Source organism: Ranitomeya imitator, chromosome 10, assembly GCF_032444005.1.
Source record: "Ranitomeya imitator isolate aRanImi1 chromosome 10, aRanImi1.pri, whole genome shotgun sequence".
Classification (NCBI taxonomy): Eukaryota; Metazoa; Chordata; class Amphibia; order Anura; family Dendrobatidae; genus Ranitomeya; species Ranitomeya imitator.
Genome location: NC_091291.1, coordinates 90533758 through 90558537, shown reverse-complemented (window position 1 = coordinate 90558537; position 24780 = coordinate 90533758). Strand labels below are relative to the sequence as shown.

Sequence of the window (24780 nt, the reverse complement as noted above, 5' to 3'; positions counted from 1 at the left end):
TGGGTGATCTGTTCAGGATGGGGCGGGGGAGGGGTGATACAATATAAATTGCTGGCTGGACTGAGGGGTGGGATAGTTGGCTTGAGGCTCTAGGTTGCAGGAGAAGGTTTGGGAAACAGCAGCTGAGATGACGGAGCCTGATAAGAAAATGAGTTCCTCGGGGGCTGAAATACCTGTACCTAATCCTAGAGGGTCTCCTACTGGAGACATGGAGATTCTGAGCAACAGTTTTCAGGAGAAAGCGGCAACCTACCAGAAAGAGACAGAAATCATCCTGGCTGGGGAACAGCTGAGGTAAACTGATGGAGACTTAGGGCACAAGCTGCGGCCTGGAGGCCATATTTCCCTGCAAATCCATATCAAACATGGTTCAGGTGCTCTGAATAAGTTTCCTACTGGTTTAACTAGGAAATGTTCAACATAATGTGTGAAAAGTGCTGTGTGCTACAGGAGATGTCCATTTTGGTCAAGCTTAATTAAAAAAAAAAAAAAAAAAAAAAAAAAGCTTGTTGCAATTTGTGGACTTAGAAGCTGAATCCACCTTCCAATCCTTGTGCAAAAACTGAATGTACCATGAGGCTACCAACCACCATTAATACTTGTTTCATGTGGGCTTGCATGCTGAGGCCGCATCTTTCCTGGAAGCTGGAGCGGAGGTCTGCCTGCAGTTGTTAATTTGAATGTTTCTTGCTATCTGACAGTGGCATGTTGGCTGTCACAACATTGCTGCAAGCAGAGATAAAAAAAAGCCATCAAGCAGCACTACAGCCTGATAACGTAGCACGTTAGGCCGGGTGCCCATGATCTGGAACAAGCAGCGCTTTGGACGCACCATATGTATGTTGTGTCCAAAGCACTGCTGCCTACTGAATACAGATAAAGCCACATGTGATCACCGAACCATGCAGATTTACCGCATACAATACTAATTTTTTTTTTTTTTTTTTTTTTGAGAAGCTGGGTGAGACACACATGGCCACAAGTTGGTCATGAAACTGTCCATTCAGATTGGTAATACGGGTAACTGAACAGTGAGATGTGCAGTCCGTGGTCATAGTGACTGCAGACCTCATGTCTCACTGGAAAAGCCCTCTAGAAAAGTTGCCCAGTCATATTAGACACAATTTGTCAGTTTAGCTTCAATTCGTGGTAGGAGCCCAGCATTGTGTGGGGTTTTTTTTTTTTTTTTTTTACAACTTGACATCTTTTCCAAAAAGGGTGATACAATTTTTCTCAGCATTCAACAGAGATGTTGAAACCTCATTATGCATGGAGTATTTTGTAAATGATCTACTTGTCACCAAACCTGATGCCTCCATATAATTTTTTTTCTTGCAGGCAGCGACTGCACAATGCCAGGCTGATAAAGGATAGACCACAAATATCATTCACCTATCCTAACTGCTTTGTGGCCAATGAACTGATTAGTTGGTTAATAAAGCACAAGGAGGCTACAGATCGAGAAACTGCAATCAAAATCATGCAGGTGTTCATGGATTCCCAATTAATTCATCATGGTGAGATCTAGTGACTGAGATGTCTCTTGTCATACTATGAACCCTTTCCCTAATGATGCAGGTACAGCTCCTGAGCCTGCACCAAAAATTAAAGACCTGAAATCAGTTATTACAACCAGGGCCGGCGTCAGCACCAGGCATACCTGGGCAAGTGCCGGGGCCCTGGCGAGACAGGGGGGCCCATTCAGGGATGGCGTTAGGGGCAGGCAGCTGCCTAGGGCCCCCCTCCCCCAGGGGCCTCAGCTAGTGGCACATCACGCAGCCGCTATGGGGCCTCTGTGAGGCAGGGGGGCCCGCCTGTCACCAGCGCCAACTCCCCCCAACGCTGCGTTGAACTATACCGGCGTCTGCCGGTAAAGTTCAAAGCAGATGATGGAGGAGAGAGCGTCACCTGACGCTCCCTCTCCCATCATTCCACACTCTGCCTCTGACACTGCTGCGAGATGACCTCATCGTGCACTCGCTGTGTGTCAGGCAGTGCAGCGGCAGTCTCCGAGACGGGAGCAGCGCAGGCACGTTGAGAGCTGAGGAGTGTTTTTTTTTTTTTTTTTTTTTTTTAACTATAACAGTGAGTACTGGACTATGGGGCCATTCTTGGGGGGGAAAGGGGGCTGTGCTGTATACTACATGTCTGTGCTATATACTACATGGCTGTGTTATATAATACGTGGGCTGTGCTATATACTACATGGGCCGTGTTATATACTACATGGCTGTCTTATATGCGATCATGAGTTGTGGTATGTGTTAAAGGGGGGGGGGGGCCCACTGAGACTCTTTCACCCGGGGCCCTGAAAAACCTGGAGCCAACCCTGATTACAACATATTGCGGATTTTCATGCACGCTTAGTAGCTAAACCTGAAAATCTAATCAGACAATGGCTGCTAGCCTTCATCTGCACTAATCGATCTACTCCCGTTCTGGGCATTTGCAAAAGGATAAGGGAGTCTTGGGACATGTGCACACGTAGATGGAACCTCTGCAGACTTTTCCGCACCTGTTTTGAGAAAACTGCAGGTAAAAAGCACTGTCTTACTTGTGGATTTACCAGTCTGTGTGGATTCCATCTGCGGCTTTACAGCTGCAGATTCCTATAATGGAGCAGGTGTAAACCGCTGCAGAACCAGCACAAAGAACTGACATGCTGCGGAATAAACAATGCTACGTTTCCACGTGTTTTTTTTTTTGTTGTTGGTTGTTTTCCCAGCAGCATGTGCACTGCAGATTGTTTTCCATAGGTTTACATGGTACTGTAAATTCGGGGAAAATAGCCGCGAATCCGCAACATCAAAACCGCTGCAGATCCGCAACGTGTGCACATACCCTCACGGTTGGAATCAGTGGAGGCCTTTTATTGCTGACTGCAAAGTGATGGATGTGGACCGTGGCAATTCTGTTAGTTGGTGCTACATGTGGGAGTTGGATACAAGGACTGTATCGCATGATGGGATTACACAGGGCAGTTCTATTAATCCCAGCCTACCACACTGTCTTCACCATTGGAAAGTCTCTGCCATACGCAGTGCTTTCACCGCTCAGAGCAACACTGCGGCAGGGACTTCTCCTGTGGTGAGAACCTCGCCGTAGCCCAACGGTAGTACAATATTGGGCTGGAAAACCACTTGCTTGCTGACAATACTGTCCTATTGGTGTTCACTGCACCTCCTCTCTCCGCTCGCTCTGAGCAGTGACAGGGAAGTGTAGCACTGTGCATGCTGCAAAAAAATGGTTCCTTGCTCCCCACAACTGTGACCTGGTGTACCCAGTTCTCAGATGGAAGTAGTAATGATAAAACTCTACACCCGGTACAATGCGTGGCAATAGATGTAAAATTTACTTGCAACCTAACCAGTCTGGAGAAACTGCTAACAACATTTCGGTCACATAGACCTTTATCAGATAATTGCTGTACAAAGGCATAAATATACAGTTAAATGTACAAAATTAGAATAAACAGATCAAAAGGTGATCAGCATGGGCCACTGAGCGTCTGATCTTTGAAGTGTTGTGGCACTAAAGCCATAAGCTGCAAAATGAATATCTAGTGTCCAGTTTTGTAAATCCCAATTGTGGACCAGAATGACAAAGAGGGAAAAAAAAAAATGAAGAGCAATTGCTAGGGGAGCAAGATTGTAAGTATTGTGGTGAATGGGGCTTTAGAGATAAAGGTCAGTAAGATTATTTAATACAAAGGAGGGTGAAGCCAACCTGTGAGTGCAAGTGCGCACTACTCAAGCTTACCTAGGGCGCTCAGGTATACACCAAATATTGCAGGTGTTCGAGTGACATGTTTAAGGCCCTGTGCTCATGTGTTTCATGGCTCAGACAACTGAGGAACACGCAGCCAAGGGGACTTTGACATGTTACTCGAGCATCCACAATACCTGGTGCATACCTGACCACCGTAGGAGAAACTTGAGTAACGAGCACTTTTGCTCACCACTATTGGTGACTAGTAAATGTGATGTGCAAGTTGTGGAAAGCACAGTATGGCTGAGATCCATCTGTATAGGAAAAATGGGGGAGGTATGATGGTGCCTTCTTTTCAGTTTTAAGAACAAGTGAACTGTCCAAAGTATAAGGATTTATTACTGTCAGGTCCATTCATGCTTCTCCCCACCCCATTAATTATGTCTTTTCAAGATGAATACTCTCGGTTTCTTATACAGCAATTATGTGATGGTTTGAATTGTACTGCAACTTTACTAGCTTGTCTTCTCCAGACTGGTTAAATTGTAGGTAAACGTCACATCTGTTGCCATGCATCCTACGGAGTGCTCAGTGTTATTATCCTTAAGACTGTAACCCTACTTGGGATGCCTCACTATTCCTTATCGGTGTGACTTTACTAATCTAACTTTTTACTAATTGCTTAACTATTGCAATGCCTTATACCGGTCAACGGAAGCCTTAGACCATGCTCTGGGCATGGTCTAAGCAGGCATCTGTAGCTGACAAGGAGGTTGTCATGTGACCTTCTGCCTCATTGCAACAATCAGGCCCCCACAACGTTGTCATAAGGGTGTGACAGAAGGTGTCATGCACATCTCCCCCTAATGTCCATAGCTAATGTGTGGTAATGTAAAACCGGTACACAATATAATAACCACATCAATATAAGTAAGGTACACAATCATTTACATCTACTTTGTATGTTTTGATATTGTAACAAGATTGGGGAAAGATTTAGGATAGGAATTGAGATAGGACTGGGTTTATTATAGTGGGGCACAATAGTCAAACTAGGGTGCCAGTGTAACACCCCAGGTAAGAAGTTGGCACAGCGGCATCGCTTTCTTCATGGGGAAGTGTCATGCTTGGAAGCAAAGAAGGATCCCTTTAACAGGTAATTAGCACATGGAACACCGTTCTGACTGCAGGCCAGAAGGGGAAGCTCTACACCTGACTTCAGGGGAGCTGCTGCTCTGGTCGGGAGGAGTCAGTTGCTAGGCAGTTATAGACAGTTGAGAGGAAGGAAAGCTGGGGCCATGGAGACAAGTGATTCTGTGGCTCCTGAGAAGGAAAAATAAAGCAGAGCAGTCTGTAGGAGAGGGAAAAGTGAAGAAGAGTAAAGAGCTGAGAGAGAAGCTGCAACTGGGCTTCTTCCATGCTGAGCAGATACCAGTAGCCAGAAGACTGAGGTTGTGGGGGTAACTTCATGCCCCATGGCAGAAGCCAGCTGATTGCAAGTTACCTGTCCACCATTTGACACCCGAGGACACAGTAGCAAATAGAGCCTGGGTCGTGATGGAGATCCTGTAAAAAGGCTTGAGTTAACTGTCGTACAGGCTAGTGTCCTACCTAAACGGGGACAGAGAATGTGAGGCCTAAGGCAGCAAGGGACTACAACTACACAGCGCTAGAAGGAAGTCTTCCAAATCCACCTGGTTAGGGGATTACTGAGATGCTTCCAAGCCAGCCATACCACACTAGCATCCATGATCCAGTAACCTGGACTGTGGCTGCCTGAATCGTACAGTAAAGAGACTGCAACCCTGTGTCCTCCGCTTCTTTCTGCACCACCTGTCCATACTACACCAGGAGCCCTGGAGAGCCAGCTTCACCTGTAGGAAGCCATAACATCACCCCAGTGGACCCCTTTAAGCAGTGTCGGTCACCCCCTGACTGAATACCACAGGTGGCGTCACAAACTCTTATTCAATGAACCTCTTTAAAGACCGTCCCTCTAACATGAGCACCCAGGGCCATGGACCGGGTCACCGCTGCCGTGACACATCCTTTTAAGTACCAACCCGGTACAGATTACTCAACATCCCTGGCGGGTGTTCCACCAGTATAAGACTAGTTTTTCTAAGGGAGTTAGTTTAGTGGGGGAACTAATAGGTTTTGTCCACATGACAGGGAACATTACGGAGTGGGAGGGGCTTGAGTAGCATTGTTTGAGGCACTTCCTTGGGGGAGTTGGAGAGGGGAATGAAGAACGGTAAGGGTATGTGTCCACGTTCAGGATTTAGTCAGGATTTTACCCAGGTAAAATCCTGACCAAATCTGCACCTGAGGTCACTGGCAGGTCACCTGCATTCTTGTGTTTCAGAAATGTAAGGACATGCTGCGTTCTGAAAAGACGCGCCGCATGTCCGTTTCCGCAGGTATGCCACATGCGTCTTTTAATGCATAGTGGAGATGGGATTTCATGAAATCCCCCTCCACTATGCTGTAACATTTGGACGCTGCAGCTCTATGCAGCGTCAAACATGCAGAGTTTCCTGAACGTGGAAACATACCCTTAGGCTGTGGCAGGAACAAGTTTAAGCAGAGGAGCCCAGCAGTTCAGGGCTGAAAGATGCACGAGAGGACAAGAGCAGCATGAGTGGCAGCAGCTAGGCTTAATGGGAAATCCTGCATTGTCTGAGACCTACAGCCTGAGAAGGATTGGAAGCGCCATCCTTTAATTTCACTCTCGGAGGGGAAAACGGTCAGAACTCCAGGCACGAGCTAACTCGGCTAGCCGGGAAGCTGCAGTATCGGAGGGTACAGTATGGGAACAAAGAATTTCAGGAAGAACAAGGGACATCAGAGGAAGGAAAATATATATGCTATATACTCTACGAGGATTACTGTGCAATGCCTGTGACTAATGTGGATGAGCTGGGTAATGTTGTGGTGTTTAGCAAAATCCATGTATGTTTTCAATCACTGTGGTGATGGAAACCTAAACCTTGCAATCTGAGGAGGACTCCAACCCAAAAGTGAATGGCACTGCACACACAGCTAACGGGACATGGATTTCTTTGTGGGGTGCCAGGGTGTAGTAACACAACAGCCTCTCGTCATGACTACCACGCTGGTCACCTCATGTGGGCACCAGTCAGAAAGGAGCTCCCTCTCCTGCCTTCTAATTACTGGGATTGTTGTTAAACATTGTACTTGGTGGCTTAGGCTACGTTCACATTTGCGTTGTGCGGGGCTGCATCGGCGACACAACGTACAACGCATGCAAAACGCGTAGTTTTGCAACACATGCTTTTTTTTTTTTTTTTTGCCGGATTTTGGACGCAAAAAAATGCATCTTGCTGCGTCCCCTGCGCCCTAACGCTTGCGACACAAAAGACGCATGCATCGCAAAATGCATGCAAACGCATGTCCATGCACCCCCATGTTAAATATAGGGGCACATGCGTCGCCGTGGCTGCGCCCGACGCAGCCCAGCAGAACGCTAATGTGAACATGGCCTTAAACAGCCAGGGGCGGTGCAGGCACCTCTGACAGTGACGGCTAGGTCTCTGCTATCCCTTAAGCAGAGCTCCTTGTGGTGGTTGTGCGTGCACCGCTCCTGTGCCCGCAGGATTGCTGCGGTTGGCTGATTAAAACAAGTACTTTCAGGAATCCTAAGGCTCTTCACGAGTGCTTTTTCATGCTTTCCATATGTGGCTTATGGTTTTGCTGCCTTTTTAATCTGAATCTACAACATGTACATTGTATGAACAATTGTTGGCTCTTGACTTGTACCGTATCTACAAGAATAGATCTGCTAACTAGGAAGTCTTCCTCAGAGGTTGCTTGGATATCATGGCAATCCCTCTATCACAATCAAAACAGATTTTTGTTTTTCTTACAAATTTCCTGCCCTCCAAACAGCATGTGACGAATATGAAAAGTTTGAGGATAAACCATACTATTATCGGTTTCGCGGTGATGACGGCACCTTAGACTTCACTGAGCTGATCAGGATAGCATTTAAAAGTCAGAGGCTCTTTGAGATGTAAGTGTTAAATCTTCCTTTTTATTCCCTGTATTTCACTTATGGCATAACTACAATATGCAGCATAAACATACTGTATGGCAGATGACATTAATGGGCCCTGATTTGCCACTCGGTGGAGAGGTGGTTGGCCTTCCTACTCATTTTGTACATGAATACCAATCCACTCACCTCTATCTTCCATAAACTTGTAGCATACATTGTGGTACTGGCTACATCTAGGCCTATAAACTGGGCTGTGGCACTACGGCAGGGTCTTGTACAGCTGTAATGCCACCTGCCATATGTTCTTGAGTAAGCTGTGGTGCTCAAGTAGGGTCCCAAACCAGTAAATGTAAAGTGTAATAAACTTGGCACTCAACTTGAGAATCTTTGACGCAAATTGTTTAATAGAATCCAGAAATGGTACAAGCCTAACATTTTGGTTATACACTACCTTCCTCAATGTACCGACTGCTGAGATAAATATACTAGTTGCTGTTGAAAAATGCAGATTTAAGCTGTTTTATATAGGTATAATGATCCTATATAGTATGAGACATGAGAATTAGGCATCTGAAGCCAGGTAATATTGTTTGTGACCAACTATTAGTGGGGCTATTGTCCAAGGATATAACTAGAGAATCCATTATCCAGCATGCAGTCAGTGGGAATGTGTCCACAAGGGTATACGATCGATGCCGTACCCTTGTGGACACATTCCCACTGACTGCATGCTGGATAACTGGTGGATACCGGATCCTCTAATATCCTCTGACAATAGCCCCGCTAATAGTAGGTCACAATCTTTTACCTGGCTCCGGATGCCTAATTCCCATGTCTCATATTACATAGAATCATTATACCGATATAAGACACCGCTTAAATCTGCATTTTCCAACAACTAATTTTATTTCTCTCGGCAGTCGGTACACTAAGGAAGGTCGTGTATGACCAAATGTTTGGAATGTACCTGCCATATGTTGAGACATGGTAATCTTTAAAGGACTTCTATATTTTTTTTTTTTTTATGCTAAATGTTCAGTGGTCATATAACCATAAATTACTGTAAGCATCTACCACTATTTTGTAAGGATGATGGAGGACGAAGACTGTATTCTTCAAGTCCGTGAAGAAGACTCTGCACAATATAAAAGGGCTTTCATCGGCTCGCAGATCGTGGATTGGTTGGTAGATCGTGGTGAAGTTGCCTCTAGAGCTGATGGTGAAACACTATGCAGAACAATGCTACAGTATGGGATCATCCACCACGGTATTGGTTTGTTTTTTACCCCCTACTGATCTAGGTGAAATTGCATAATGCATCTGTCCACTGGGCAGACGAGCTCAAGAAGCCGGTCACATCTGCAACTAGCTTTCTCCAGCTGAATCTTGGGTCGTGTGCTTCTATTACATGGGAACTATTGCTGTTCTCCACATCTTACTAGGGCTTTGAAGTTGCCATGTAGCACCAGCCTTATTGCCCACTTCAGCCAGGGCACTCCAAAACTTGTGGTGTAAACACTGCTGCAATGTAATATAGAATTGGTGTCGTGACTTAGAAACTCTCATGACAAAACTTTCAGCCTTTGTTGGCTTTACTGGTTTTAATAAAACCTGCTTAAAGCTGGAGAAGAAAATCCATAGTTGCCGTATAACTGCATCAGAAGCACTGCCATGCTTTCCTAGACCACCTAAAAGGCAAATGTTGGCTTCTAATTTTGGCTAACATGTCACTCTAATAAAGCAGTGTGGTAAATCAATGGGCGCTCATTGATGGCTGGTCATTGCCACTCAGAGCGGATATAAGTGATTGCTGGGTAGAACTTCTGACCACAGGAGGAGTGACATGAAGATAAGTGTAATGATGGTGACCTCTAATCTCTCTGCAGTATCTGGGCAATATCAATTCTACGACTCGGATATGCTGTACCGGTTCGCTATAAATGTCCGACGCAGAAGAAAACTAATTGAGGTCCTTGATAAGCGTATCTCATCCAATGAGCCCCGACCAGATTCTCCAGACAGTCCATTCTGCCTGCGCAAACTAAGCTCTGAGCTTCCCCGTATTGGCTTTGTGTGTGGTAAGAGACTTCAGAAAATGGTCTTCATAAAGGAGCAGTCCATGCAAAATGGACTCTTGGTTGGGTATGAGGAAGCAAAGGATGGCACAGGGGGTTCAATGTGGTTCTTACTAACGTTGTCCTCATACACTACACTAGTAACTGTTTCAACTGGTCCCCGAGGCACCAGCACTATAGTTGCCTTTTAGCTAATTGTTAAACTAAATGACTTTTTTTTTTTTTTTTTTCTCGATTGAAGAAAATGATCCACAGCCTCCACTTCTTCTTTTTAAGAATGCTAGAGGTGGTTCTGGAGGCTCTTCTTCCCACTGCCCATCAATCAACAAGCCAAAGCAAGTCACTCTAGGTACTATGGCTGCTGCTCACACTTCTATCACTTGCATCTGAGAAATATTTTCTGATGTCACTAGCATAATTTATTGTGAGCAATGTTCCCAGGTTTCATTGTTGACTTTGCATTCTAGTGCCCAAAAAGCCTGTAACGGTGGAGGAACTGAGGACGCCAGGGAAAATGTACATCCAAAAGACACTTGTTGTGAGTATGCTGCTCTCCTCTCTATACTGTTCTGTGGGTAATGCATGCTGCTCCGAACTACTGGCAGTGTAAGGAATCAAAACTTTCTATCCCCCACCCCTCGCTAGTTTGCAATGACAGGTCTTGCTTGCATGTGTGGTGCCCCTGAGGGTCTAGTCACCACAGAGGTACTGCACCTCAGGAAGGGGGGACATCAATACCACACCACTCCTGGCCAGGGGATTCGGGTGGACCCTATTGAGGGAGGGCCCCATCTCAGGCTGGAGGGGGAACTAGGTGGAGGGTGTATGTATGGAGAGGCGGAGTTAGTGGGGAGGAGTGGAAGAGGGGAGACAGAAGCTACTGAGAGAAGGGGTCCTAGGGGCCAGGGAAGTGAAGAATCCACCTTGGACACCCAAATCCATGCTGACCATAATCAGATGAAAGGACCAGGTCGCAGTGGGGGAACCAGCCCCCAGACTAGTGGAGGAACTACAAGGCTCAGCTAGCAAGCCAGAGGCTGTGGTATCTGTGCCACTACCACATCCACACACATTCGCTGAAAAGGCAGTAACATAGTATCAAGGTGACCATGAGGACGTCACCTGACAGGATCCGAGGCTGCTGGCTTGGGACACTGAGGGGCAGGAGGGCAAAGCCAGCGCAGAGACGGCCAGGGAAGGAATATAAGAAAGGGGGTCTCAGGAAATTGAACCCCAAATTACCTGAGCTGGTTGGTTCAGACCCAGAGGACACAGCACCCGGCTGGGTATTGCATCGAAGAATTGTGACTAAAGTGTGGAAACTGCACCCTACTGTGTCCTCGGCATTTATTTACTGCATCACCTGTCCCACAACGCTCACCATCACTGACTCTTGCGCTTTAACTGCTCTGGGGCCTAGCTCTACCCATGGAGAGCTGTAACATCTTTGCTGCGTCACAAACTACCCCAATGGACCTGAACAGCAGCAACAGCCACTTCTTCATTGCCGGCACCACTAGTCACAAACTAATCCCCCTATAAATTTTATACCCCCCCCCCCATATTAATTTCACTTTTATTGGACACCCAGGGCCACAGACCGGCTCACTGCTGCCGTGAGTTTCCCCAAAGAACCGTCAAACCTGGCCCAAGTACCCCCACAGTCCTAGCGGGCGCTCCACATGCTCTACTCCAGTCAGAATTTGAGCTTCATTCAAAGTATTTGCCCTGTGCTTGGTGCATAGAGCTCAGCTGTTGGTGTCAGATTTTTCTTCAGAATTTAACAGGCTGTTTTCAGTGCCTACACCCCCCAGCCCCTTTCAATTTTTCTTCATGAAACTCTGCATATAATGTGCACTTCTGATGCAGTCAACTGACAAAAGCACTGAAGGGAGTGACATGCTGGGGTTCATGAAGAACCACTGCAGCTCTAACACAAGGGAATGCACCATGTGAATACACCAGAAATCTTATATTTTGCTGTAAAATGCTGCATGTAAACAAGCTCTAACAAAGCAAAAATGCGCTGTCATTGGAGTAAAACATTATCCTCAAATTAAAGCCCTTTATGCAGTCTTGGGGTGCAGTCAGACTGGCATCCAGCTCGCGTGAGGATCTCTTTGCAATCCTCAGACTGGCAGTCGGCTCTCCTGAGCTTGACTTCATGTATTTCTATGCAGCCATCACGCTTGGGTCAGGAGAGCCAACAGCCAGTCCAAGGATTGCAATGCGATCCTCATGCATAATACAGCCGTATGACATACCCTTAAACTTAAAAAAAATAAAATTTCTAGCAATTGACTCAAGTATAAGGTTAGCTTAAAAATAGCCAGTGTTCCCTTCTGTCCTACCCATCAAAGATCCTTCTGAGAACTAGTTGATGACCCACAATGTTCATGAATGTCGTCCTACTTTAACTTGGCTTCTGCCACACATTAGTGAGTCATTTTTTTAACCAAATTCTTTCTTCCAGATCCAGGGTGATGATGTAGGTTGGGGTTTTATGGCCCGAGGACCAGGCCCTACTTTTATTCAAGCTCTGGATGTTGACGGCCCTGCTGATGAAGCCGGGATGGAGGTATAAAGACAAGGGGGTTGTTGGTGGAAACCTTTAAAACATTTTTTTTTTTTTTCTGCCATTCTAAATGTCCTTCTCATTGTCTAGATCTGCCAGTTTATCAAGTCAGTAAATGGGATCAACTGTCTCCATTTAGACTACCACAGAATCTACAAGCTTATTGATGCTGGTCCTCGACTCCTCATCATGGAAGTATTGGAGCCCGTGGAGGGAACAAACTGTCTTGTTGAGGCTGTTCTCCCACCTTAACTATATCTAGTAATATCTGAGGAGCATTGATGGTGCTCAAGGTTCTGGGTCCTTTAGTCATTGCTGTGCCCTGGTCTTTCTTTGTCCTGATAATGATAATAAATCAGTGTTACTAGGTGTCATGTCTAGATTTAATCTTAAAAATGTTCTATTTAAAGTGTGAATCAAAGGATATAATATAGAATGGCTGCTCCAAGACAACACTTAAAGGCAGAGGCATAGCTAGGGTTTTGGTTCAGGGGGATAAACTTCTGAGTGGGCCCCTAACCAGGTAACCTTGACTGCAACTAGGTGACACACCCTAATGGTGGATGTAGGAGATGACCACTGCTGCTGACATCTCTTTACCATGACCAACATGGATATTACCACCATATGATCAGTGGTAGATACCAGTCATACAGAACATATAAAATTACAGCACAGATATAGATGGTGACTTACAGCTGACGTTCTTTCTGATGGAATCGTTCACTTCATGCCTTTTCCATCTGGCCCAGACCAACATGACAACTTCTCCAGCCATGGCTTGGCTGCAGAGATTACAACAAAAGATACATTTCACGTCTCCCATATTTTCAGCAGCGTCCACATCTATCCCCATCCTGCTGATACCCCAATACTGAGCCGCTGCTGCTTTGTGTCCTTATTACTGCACTTGCGGTGTGGTTCTCTGTACCCTCTAAATTCTAAAGCAACTCTCAACTCTCTAGAATATGGTAATGTCAACACCCTCTGTGCACCTCTCTACCAGTCACAATAACCGGAGTTCCCCTTTATCAAGCGCCCACTTTTTATTAAATATCGAGTAACCCCTGTACAGCTTCCTATACACAGTATAGTTCTCCCCCTAGATAGCCTCCATATTGTATAATGCACTTGCCATAGACAACTCTATTGCATATAATGCACTCCCATAAGCACAATACTTGCTGCTCCTCCTCGTTCTTCCACTGCTCAGAGTGCCTGTACATCTTCAGACAGTAGGCACCAAGTGACTAACACGTCACCGCTGTGCTCTGCTTTAACTTTACGGCCGGTAGTCAGTGAGTGCGGGAAGCACTTTTACATTTACGCTGGTAACCAGGGTAAACATCAGGTTACTAAGCGCGGCCCTGCGCTTAGTAACCCGATGTTTACCCTGGTTACAAGCGAACGCATCGCTAGATCGGTGTCACACACACCGATCTAGCGATGACAGCGGGAGATCCAGCGACGAAAGAATGTTCCAAACGATCTGCTACGACGTACGATTCTCAGCAGGATCCCTGATCGCTGCTGCGTGTCAGACACAGCGATATCGTATGGATATCGCTGGAACGTCACGAATCGTAGCGATCAAAATGGCACTGTGTGACGGTACCCTTACTTTGTCCTGAGAGATGGACAAATAGGTTTTGATTAGTCATGAGCGATTGTACTCACTGCTCAGGTTTTCCCGAGCACACTTGGGTGGTCTCTGAGTATTTGACTGCTCGGAGATTAAGTTTTCATCGCCTCAGCAGCATGATTTACAGTTATTAGCCAGCTTGATTACATGTGGAGATTCCCTAGCAACCAGGCAACCCCCACATGTACTCCACCTGGCTAATAGCTATAAATCATTCAGCTGCCGTGATGAACACTAACATACTCGGAGGTCACCTGAGCAACGAGTACACTCACTCATCACTAGTTTTGATAAATCCTGCAAGAACGGGTTTGGTCTAAGTAATGTAGGACAATGCACCGCACATCGAGTGTTTGACTTTCCCCTCTTTCAAGTCTGCAGGTTCTTGGGAACGGTAGAATTCAGAGACTACCTTTGGGAGGAATGATGGATCGAGATGAAGGACTATTGAGTCATCTCTAATCAATAGATGAGGTTCTTATTGATAAGGCTTGTAACTCTCCTACTCTCATAGCCGTAGTTATGGCCACCAAGAAGACTGTATTGTATGTAAGGTTTTGAGGAGAACAGGAAGACAAGGGTTCAAAGGGTGGACCTGGAGTACCAAATTAAGGTCCCATGGGGAAGTACAACCTGTCTCTTGGGGTTCATCCTGATGTCATAAATCTTTCGATCCAGTGATGACCTGCTAGATCTTGGTCAAAAAATAGAGCTGAGAGCAGAGACCTGGACCTTCGGGGTACTAGGTCTAAGACCAATTTCTAAGCCTTTTTGTAAAAAATCTAGAATTCAAGATACATTTGGGTTAAGCAGATCTGGAAGTTCAGGTAAGCAAAAAGATGAAATTTTTTTTCCAGACTTTATTGTAGATGACGTTGGTTACTGGCTTCCTAGATCTCTGCAGGGTAGCAATTACTGGGTTTGATAAGCCTTTTGCTTTCAGTACCTGGGCTTCAGTAACCACGCCGCTAGGTTCCACATCTGAGTGGAGAATGGGCCCCTTGAGAGGAGGTAGTCTTTTATTGGTAATTACAAGGTAGCACGATTCTAACGCATCAGGTATTCTAGAATATGTATGTAGTTTATTTATGAAGTTTTCAGAATAATGCAATTGATACACAGAATTCGGCCGGCTGCAACCAATTAGCGAAGCGTGGTTCAAATTCTGCACCAATTCACGGGTGGACTGCACCTGTCGCTGATCAGTGAAGCCAGGGCAGGCTCCAGGTTTTTGAGGGCCCCAGGTGAGAGTCTCAGTGGGCCCCCTTCTTTAACACATACCACGATTCCTGATGCACAGATACAGCAGAGAAATATACCACAGCCATGTAGCGTATAACACAGGTCACGTAGTATATAGCACAACCAACATAGTAAATAGCACAAACACGTAGTATATTACCCAGCCACGTAGTGTGTAGCACAGAGACGTAGTATATAACACAAGCCACATAGTATAGAGCACAGCGATGTAGTATATTGTCCAGCCACGTAAAATATATACCACAGCCACGTAGTATATAACACAGCCCACATAGTATATAGCAATGTGGGCACCATATCCCTGTAAAAAAGAAAAGTTATATACTCACCCTCCATCGGCCCCCCCCGGATCCAGGTGAGGGATTTACCAATGCTCCTCGCGACGCTCTGGTCCCAAGAGTGCATTGCGGTCTCGCGAGACTGCTACGTCATCATCTCGCGAGACCGCAATGCATGGACCGGAGAGTCGCGAGGAGCGGGAAAGGCGCCAGAAGGTGAGTATGTAATGGTTTTTTTTTCTTCATATCTTTAACATTAGATCTTTTTACTATTGATGCTGCATAGTGGGTTGAGAGCTGGCTCAGGGATAGGAGCACACTCGGACTGGGTAGCGGTTAGCAGTGGGGTACTACAGGGGTCAGTATTGGGCCCTCTTCTTTTTAACATATTTATTAATGACCTTGTAGGGGGCATTCAGAGTAGAATTTCAATATTTGCTGATGACACTAAACTGCAGGGTAATCAATACAGAGGAGGACAATTTTATATTACAGGATGATTTATGTAAACTAGAAGCTTGGGCTGATAAATGGCCAATGAGCTTGGGGATAAATGTAAGGTCATGCACATGGGTAGAAGTAATAAGGTGTATAATTATGTGCTTCATTCTAAAACTCTGGGCAAAACCGTCAATGAAAAAGACCTGGGAGTATGGGTGGATGACAAACTCATATTCAGTGGCCAGTGTCAAGCAGCTGCTACAAAGGCAAATAAAATAATGGGATGCATTAAAAGAGGCATAGATGCTCATGAGGAGAACATAATTTTACCTCTATACAAGTCACTAGTTCGACCACACTTAGAATACTGTGCACAGTTCTGGTCTCCGGTGTATAAGAAAGACATAGCTGAACTAGAGCGGGTGCAGAGAAGAGCGACCAAGGTTATTAGAGGACTGGGGGGTCTGCAATACCAAGATGGGCTATTTAGTTTGGAAAAACAAAGACTAAGGGGTGATCTTATTTTAATGTATAAATATATGAGGGGACAGTACAAAGACCTTTCTGATGATCTTTTTAATCATAGACCTGAGACAAGGACAAGGGGGCATCCTCTACGTCTGGAGGAAAGAAGGTTTAAGCATAATAACAGACATGGATTCTTTACTGTAAGAGCAGTGAGACTATGGAACTCTCTGCCGTATGATGTTGTAATGAGTGATTCATTACTTAAATTTAGGAGGGGACTGGATGCCTTTCTTGAAAAGTATAATGTTACAGGGTATATACACTAGCTTCCTTCTTAGGGTTTTGATCCAGGGAACTAGTCTGATTGTGTATGTGGAGTCGGGAAGGAATTTTTTCCCCCAATGTGGAGCTTACTCTTTGCCACATGGGTTTTTTTGCCTTCCTCTGGATCAACATGTTAGGTTAGGCTATGGGTTGAACTAGATGGACTTATAGTCTTCCTTCAACCTTAATAACTATGTAACCAGTTATACGGGTTTTGTCCTATCCAACTACGGGGGACAGAGAGAGAGACACTATATCTGTGAGGACCTTATTTGAAGCTTATGCAGTAAGGGACTACACCGCTACAGCGCAAGGGAAGGCTATTGATTTCCACCTGGACAAGGGGACTCTGGAATTGCCTCCAAACCGGTCGGACTCTACCTGCCCTGTGATCTGGTGCCATGGACTGTGGCTGCCGAAACCAACAGTAAACAAGGTAAAGAGACTGCAAACCTTTGTTCTTGTTCTTCACTGCACCTCTCACCATTCTACCATCTACATACTGGAAAGCCCTGGGGATATACTTCACCGGTGGGAAGGTATACTATCTAGATGCCATAACATCACCCCAGCGGACCCCTTAAAGCAGCGTCGGTCACCCTGACCAAATACTACAGGTGGCGTCACGAACATAAACTTTATCCCTTTAAAGACCTTTCCCTTTTATACAGACGTCCCAGGGCCATGGACCAGGTCAGCCACCGTGACATCCCCCTTGTGAACCGCAGGACATGGTACCGAGTACCCCCTTGCCCTTACGGGGTGCTCCAAGCGCAAACAACTTGGCTTTGGAAGTGATGTCACCGCTCCACACTTAGTTAAATTGCACTAGTGACCTGGCAGCAACTCCAATAGTTTCCATAGAGGTGTCTGCTAGGAACCCGGTAGCTTTATGAAGGATAAGCAATGAGTCCAGTATTTCACCTCTGGAGGTACCCTGAGAAATATGGGTTTCTAATTTTTCTAGCCAGCAGGTTAGGGCTCTAGCTACACAGGTGGAGGCGATGTTAGCCTTCAAGGCAGTTGTAGATGTCTCCCACGATTTCTTTAAGAGACTCTCTATTTTCCTGTCCATAGGATCTTTCAATTGTGAAGTATCCTCAAATGGGAGCACAGTTCTTTCTGTGACTCTAGCCACCTGAACATCATCTTTGGGAGTACCCCATTTGACAAATTCACCTTCCAGGGGAAATCTATGTTTCATTTCCAAGGTGGTGCTGAGGCGCTTCTCCGGTAGCTCCCATTCCTGATCAATCATACTAAGAATGTTGGCGTGAACCGGGAACCCCAAACTTTTCTCCAATTTTAGCCCACCAAACATTTGATTCTGGATGGACTGAGGCCCAGATTCCTCCTCTAGGTCGATGGTGTTACGTACTGCGGACACCAGATCGTCAATATAGTCAGAGGATAAGAGGTACTTCCTGGCTTCAGCCCTGGATGACACGGGATGCTCCCATCTACCTGTGGACGATGTATAGGACAGGTCTGATGCAGACTCAGTCCTCAACTTGTCATTTTCTTTTTTTTCCCGGAGACGGTGGTTGCAGAGGTGGGGGAGTAAAAGCTGCTAAAGAAGATTGCACGTCTTGTTTTACCAGCGAGTGAATTTCCTCTAACAGGGATGGTTGCTCCACTCTGACTTCTCTGTCAGTGCATGGCTGGCTGAGCTTTTTATCCCGTAGATGTGGGAATTTTATATTACAGACCGGGCACTTCTTCCTATAGGCAGCTTTGGGGGCAGACTTGTCTCTCTAAAATAAGAGGGAAGGAGGTGTCAGGGCTGGGGATCCCCTAAATATCAACCACCTCCCAGACCCCTTCCCCGCATACACTCACTGTAGCAGGGGCAGCGCTGGGCTCTGCAGACGCAGGGCATGAAGTGTCATCCATACTGAGGGTTAGTCTTACCTCTGTGGCGACTTCGGCAGGATTTCTATATTCATCAGAACGCCAGCATCTGCCTCCAGCGTGAGTACACTCCCCTTCCTGGATCCATGTGCCGGCGTTTACTTGAATGCGGGCACAACACGCCAGCCGGCAACTGGCAGAAGTCGATGCGCTCCAGCTGGAACGCAAGTCCCGGAAGTGATGCGCGCGCACCTGCTGACGTCACTTCTGGAACGCCGGCCGCCGTGCATGGAGGGGGAGAAGACCGGGGTGTTCAGGGAGGCCCCCGGCTGGGGGTCCCTGGCCTGCTTTGCCCTCTTGGGGGTGCGGGAAGGCCAGGAGGGGTCCTGAGGACACTACACCAGGGACGACGGAAGCAGAATCAGGGAAGGCAAGGAGTGACTGCCTGCTGCCCGGCTACGCAGGCAGAGCCTGCCATAAGGAGCTGCAGGAGCCGGCCAGCACACCACTTGGAACCTCTCCCTGTCCCATGGGGAACAGGAAAGACACTGGTAAGTGGGAGGTGGGAGTTCCTTTTAACCTCTCTGTATTTCCTGTTCCCCATCAGGACAAAGAGGTAACCTCCATATGCCGTTGTGGAAGGTGACTAGAGAAATAAAGATTAAACAACCACAAGATAGATTTCATCACGGGTATCATTAATCAGTAGAACGGTGCTGACCTGACACTGGCTGTAGGTTACTGTGCACAGTCCTGCTGACAAGTTCACTTCTAAGTGCTGAAAGGATCCTCCTCAAAGCTTCTACTCTATTCTCTACCTGTTCTCCAAACCATTCCATCATTCACCCCACATATTACTATTATATAGTTTTAAGTCCAAGAACAGATGAGGGTGTCTTGAGTCCAAAATGAGCCAGATTTATTAACGCACCTGTTTTTGGTCCTAATCAATGGTCTAAGGCTAGTCTAAGAGTTGGCAATATAGAAAGTCTCATACAGTGTGCCCCACTGATACAATCAGCACATGTTCTAACTACCTGGACTGCGATTAAGAGGTATAGCTAATCGGCAGTGTCAGTAAGGGTGGGTCACTGTTATTACAACAATGCAGTAATGCAAGACGTGAAAATCCACATGGTAACTAATTTAACACGTTTCAAAGGACAAGCTGGAAATGCAGATTTTTTTTTTTTAAGGGGTGTTGTCCACTACAATCAATAACGCCCTCACCAATTTAAACCTTGTAAAGTATCTTTGTAATGCCTCTTGTTGCCATCTGTTCCTGTGAGCAGTGCCATCGTTGACTGCTTACTCAGCATCATGAGACCCCTGGCTGCAGCTGTCGTTGATGTCAAATTCCAGATTCCTTTGCATTATCTACAGTAGGTGTGACCCAGTTGCATATATAGCCCCTAAAATACCCCCCACACCTGGGTTAACTGTGCCGTGGGCAGAGTTTCACCTCACAGAACAGCCCACGTGTGGTGAAACACTGACCGCAGCCTAGTCAACTGTTGGGGTGTTGTGCATGTGGCTTGGTCATGCCTCGGTGATGTAAGGGTTTTTGGAACTTGACAGCAGATGTAAGTGGTGGCTGCAACCGAGGTCACGTGCTGCCAAGTGAGCGGTCAGCGATGGCAACAAGAGGTATTTACAATAATACTACTTTACAAGGTTTAAATTGGTGGGTGCATTATACAATGTAGTGGACAACCTCTTTAAATAAAGCATACAGGGGTTTTGATGGATTTCAAACCCCTTTATCTTGCGAGCTATGCCTGGCCTCCTTTTCGCTATCCCTTCAGAGGAGGCTTGGTTAGGACACTTAGGTACACCTTGACGTGGTTGGATAGTTTTTGTACTCTTTGTTGTGAGAAAACGCTAAGTACTTTACGCTTTTAACATTTACAGCAACATTGGAGTTCATGTATTCAGTCATCAGAGAGCACTGAGGCATCGTGTATGGATGTTTATATGTACATCTAAACCCCTACGCTTTTTTTTAATGCGCGCACACACCCCCTCCCCCACTATAATGAAGAAAGGTGAAACACTTGTTGGGGCACATATCCATTACACCGCTTTACATATGAGTGTTACTATAGGAATTGCTATCATGACGCTCTCCAGTTCAGCGATCTTTCCACTTTTCTCTGGATGCATTGCATATACCTTACGGACTGTTTACATTAGTATATAGTGTGATCCGCTATATGCTCCTAATACTTATTGGATATTTATACACACTTTTTCATAAATTGTATCTTCTTACTGCTTTATATATTCCACTATGCTTCACCTTTTGACTTTTTACCATTAATTCTTGTGGGCATAACTATTTTGCATATTGTCGTCAGTCTATATAGTCTCATGCAAAGAAAACAAAAGAAATTAGCTGGAATATACCGTAAGTTGGAATGCATGTAACATGTAGGAGCATGTTCACACTGGCCACTAAACAGACAAAGCCGTAGTTAAAAACAAAAGGTGCAAATGCCCTGCAGTGAGTAAATGGCAATATTCCATAAAAATAACACTGGGTACTTAGGCCCTTATTCACATTTACATCATTTGACATATGGTAAGGTTTTGATACTAGAGGTTAGGACTGTCCCGAGCAGGGTCACCTTGACATGGTGGATTGGCTTTTACATGGTGTTTTTAAATAAAAACAATGTTACCTATGTCCCCTGTGTTATTTCCATTCACTATATATTTGCTCATTTTGTTTTTATCTTAGATTTTGTCAGCTTTGTCTCATTGTAGACTTTTTTTTACTCATTATGTTTGCTTGTCTCCATCTTTTTCATGGAGACCTTATATGCTAATCCATATATTTCCATAAAATATATTTGTACCTTTTTGAGATTCTCGTGACTCCTTTTCCTTTTGCTAATGTATACATTTTATATTAGCTGGAGTGCCTCAACTTTCATATTGTTTCCATGCTTACTACATGTAAGAAATTATTACACAAATACAACTTTACAAATTCATTTAATTGTGATATAATAATCATACCATTAGTATCTACAACAGTCACTTATATCAACCTATCATTAGCAATGTAAGAAACATCGTACATCAGAGAATATATACCCAGACTAAGGATGACATGTAAGAACCATGATTAGAGTTTGGTATGGAAGTCATTGTGACCTTATTTTCACACAAAATTGAATTGTGAAATATTGGGGCACATCATAGTCTTATGCAGACGACAACGGCACATTTATCATAAAGACTAGTACATGAGGAAGCGATATGTGCAGGTTCTAGTAAGGTGGGTTGTCATTATGACTTTTGCTATGTTCTACACTCTTCTCTCTTCCCATGATGTCCCTCATACTTGTAGAGCTGTAGGGTAGAAGATTAGATTGTTTAGTCAAAATACAAATCCCTTGTTCTTGGCAACTGTAACGTATTAAAACTATAGTACATAAATGCTGTGGACTAATAGAGACCTCTCAGTCGACCACTTGAGGCCTGGCCTACTTGGATAGGAACAAGTCTTTCCTCGGCAGCTGGTAGAGCCAGGCATTGAGTCTGAATGTGGAGTTGCCCATCACTAGACAAGGAGCACAGGACATCCTCTGGATTCACATCCTCTGGCAGCTCTGCTTCCCTTTTGAAATCCCGGAGTTCATGGTGGCAGCCGCCATTCTCGGTCTCTGTCTTCTTGTCACGTTTTCCAGTTACAGTCAGTTTCCTGCCTTCTGTTTTTACGGTCAGCTCTTCAGGAGAGAAAGGACTCACATCCAGGGTAAGTTCAAACTTCTCTGTTCTTGGTTTTACCAATGAAGAAGACCTGGTCAAAGGGGCGACCGAGTATCTGTTCCAAGTTGGACTCCTCCTCATTTCCATGTCCAGTGGTGGCAATGCCAAGGGGACCTGGTGGAACTGCTGCATCCTCCTCTCAAGTTCAGTCCTCATGTTCATCATGTCTTCATCCAGCTGTCTGGCAAGGAGGTCAATGTCTGGGTTTGGTTCTGGTTCCAGAGCAGAATTCCTGTACGGGCTGTATGAGTATTGACGTTGTCTGTAAGGATACATCTTATTTTCCCGGTGTTGAGCTGGTGGCTGGACACCCTAGTGTGCGCTCTGGATGATGAGTATTTGAGGACATCCCAGTTCTTGCGTCTTTTATATCCACCTAACTTAATGCTAAGTAATGTGTTAAAAGAAGAAATAACCGGTTTTTCATGAATAATTTAAGACCTATGGTTAAGTCATTGCTCAATAGAATGGAGTGTGACATAACCAGCCAAGGGGAGTGTGTTGTCAAGAAGATTTCAGCGCTGTCCAATAGTTATTCCTGGCAACGAAATTATGTAATGTGTACTTCCATGTGTGTACAAAAATTAAAAGGCTCCTGCTTCTGGTAATGACCCACTCTACAGAAGCTCAAGAGCACAAATTAAAGAACATAGATGTCGGCAGCGGAGCCGCAGAGAAAATTACCGAAAAAAAGACCCAACTAAACAACGTGGCCGTTCTTCCTGCGCCTTACAAACGTCATGTGCACATACACTAAACATAGAACACTGGTATCTTTCTAGATAAGTAATCCTCTATCGGTTCACAATGGCCCAAAAGGAATGAGGAGGTGGCCATCATTCTCTATCGGTCACGTGACTCTGATTTTGGCTAGCTTGCCGCTATTGAATATTGTGCAGAATTTCCGTCTCAAGTGCATAGGATAGACATACAGTGGACATAAAAAGTCTACACACCTCTGTTATGCCAGGGTTTTGCCATGTAGAAAAAAAATCATACTAATAAGAATCATTTCACAACCTTTTTCATCTTTAACCCCTTTACCACCTTGGGATTTTCAATATTTGCGTTTTTGTTTTTTGCTCCCCTTCCCAGAGCTATAAGTAAATTTTTAAGCAATATGGCCTTGTGAGGTCTTGTTTTTCGCGGGATGACTTTTGAAAGACACCATTTGGTTTTACCATGTAGTTTACTGTAAAACAGAAAAAAAAATCCAAGTGCGGTGAAATTGTAAAAAAAAGTTCAATTCCACAATTCTTTTTTTTGGTGTGTTTTTTTTTTCAAATGTTCACTAAATGCTAAAACTGACCTGCCATTATGATTCTCCAGGTCATTTCAAGTTCATAGATACCAAAAATACATGTTGTTTTTTTTTTTTTTTACTGAACCGCCCCCCAAAAAATGAGAGAGAATGGCGCCATTTTCTCAATTTTTCGTGATCTGGGGTCGGGTGAGGGCTTATTTTTGAATGCCGAGCTGATGTTTTTATTCATAGTATTTCAGGGTAGATATGTTTTGATTGACCGTTATTGTATTTTATTGCAATGTTGCGGCAACCAAAAAAAAAAAATTCTGGCGTTTTTTTTTTTTCCTCATTACACCGTTTACTGATTGGATTAATTCTTTTTATATATTGCTAGACTAGGCGATTCTGAACGTGGCGATACCTAATGTGTGTTTTGTATTTTTTTTTAAATTGTTATTTCGAAAAAGGCAAAAGGGGAGTGATTTAAGTTTTTATATTATTTTAATATTTTAATATTTTTAAAACTTTTTTTTTTCTAACTTTTTACTGCCTTCAGTAGTCTCCAAGGGAGACTTGAAGCTGCGATCATCTGATCACTTGTGTTACATAGAGCAGAGCTGCATCCCTGCTATGTGCAGCAAAAATGCTCATCTGCTATGAGCGCCGACCATGGGGCGCCGCTCAGCAGTTCGGCACTGACAACCACAGGGATCTCATGCAGACACAAGGATGTCATGCCAACCCATAGGCACCCCACGGTCATGCGACAGGAACACTAATTGGCAGAGCTAATGACGTGCATCTGCCTGGTTTGCGCAAGTTAAATGCCGCTGTCAGAGATCGACAGCGGCATTTAACATGTTAACAGCTATTAGGGGCACATTGCAGCTGATCAGAAAAGGTACGGGCTCAGCACTAGAGGGGGAGGCGAGCTGTGACATATCTATATGGCATAGCTTGTAAAGAGGTTAATTCCTGTAATCTGTACAAATTAATTGAGGAAAACACTGAAATCGTTTTGAGGGAGAAAATTTAAAAAAAACCAACTAAAATAATGTAGTTACATAAGTGTAAACACCCTCTTGTAATTGTGGATGTGATTGTGTTCATAATT

At 44.9% G+C, this 24780-nt stretch overlaps 2 protein-coding genes across 2 annotated transcripts; one reads left to right on the top strand and one right to left on the bottom strand.

Annotated features, from left to right (window-relative positions):
* The first annotated feature begins 208 nt into the window (after positions 1 to 208).
* On the top strand, positions 209 to 12693 carry LOC138652281 (DEP domain-containing mTOR-interacting protein-like). Its single transcript, XM_069743051.1, has 9 exons — positions 209 to 294; positions 1339 to 1517; positions 7618 to 7741; positions 8815 to 8993; positions 9613 to 9804; positions 10043 to 10150; positions 10269 to 10339; positions 12275 to 12379; positions 12467 to 12693. The coding sequence occupies exons 1-9, from the start codon at positions 209 to 211 to the stop codon at positions 12626 to 12628; spliced, it is 1206 nt and encodes a 401-aa protein (XP_069599152.1). The 3' UTR covers positions 12629 to 12693.
* An 8930-nt stretch (positions 12694 to 21623) lies between these two features.
* LOC138651983 (heat shock protein 30C-like) lies at positions 21624 to 22777 on the bottom strand. The gene is made up of 2 exons (XM_069742645.1): positions 22108 to 22777; positions 21624 to 22000 (listed from the first exon to the last, which is right to left on the bottom strand). The coding sequence occupies exons 1-2, from the start codon at positions 22694 to 22696 to the stop codon at positions 21987 to 21989; spliced, it is 603 nt and encodes a 200-aa protein (XP_069598746.1). The 5' UTR covers positions 22697 to 22777; the 3' UTR covers positions 21624 to 21986.
* Positions 22778 to 24780: the final 2003 nt, after the last annotated feature.

Coding starts and splice junctions, on each gene's coding strand:
- LOC138652281 (XM_069743051.1), top strand. CDS start 209: ATGGAGATTCTGAGCAACAGTTTTCAGGAGAAAGCGGCAACCTACCAG. Junction 1,518..7,617: donor TTCCCAATTAATTCATCATG/GTGAGATCTAGT, acceptor CCCTCCAAACAG/CATGTGACGAATATGAAAAG. Junction 10,151..10,268: donor GCCAAAGCAAGTCACTCTAG/GTACTATGGCTG, acceptor TTTGCATTCTAG/TGCCCAAAAAGCCTGTAACG.
- LOC138651983 (XM_069742645.1), bottom strand. CDS start 22,696: ATGTATCCTTACAGACAACGTCAATACTCATACAGCCCGTACAGGAAT.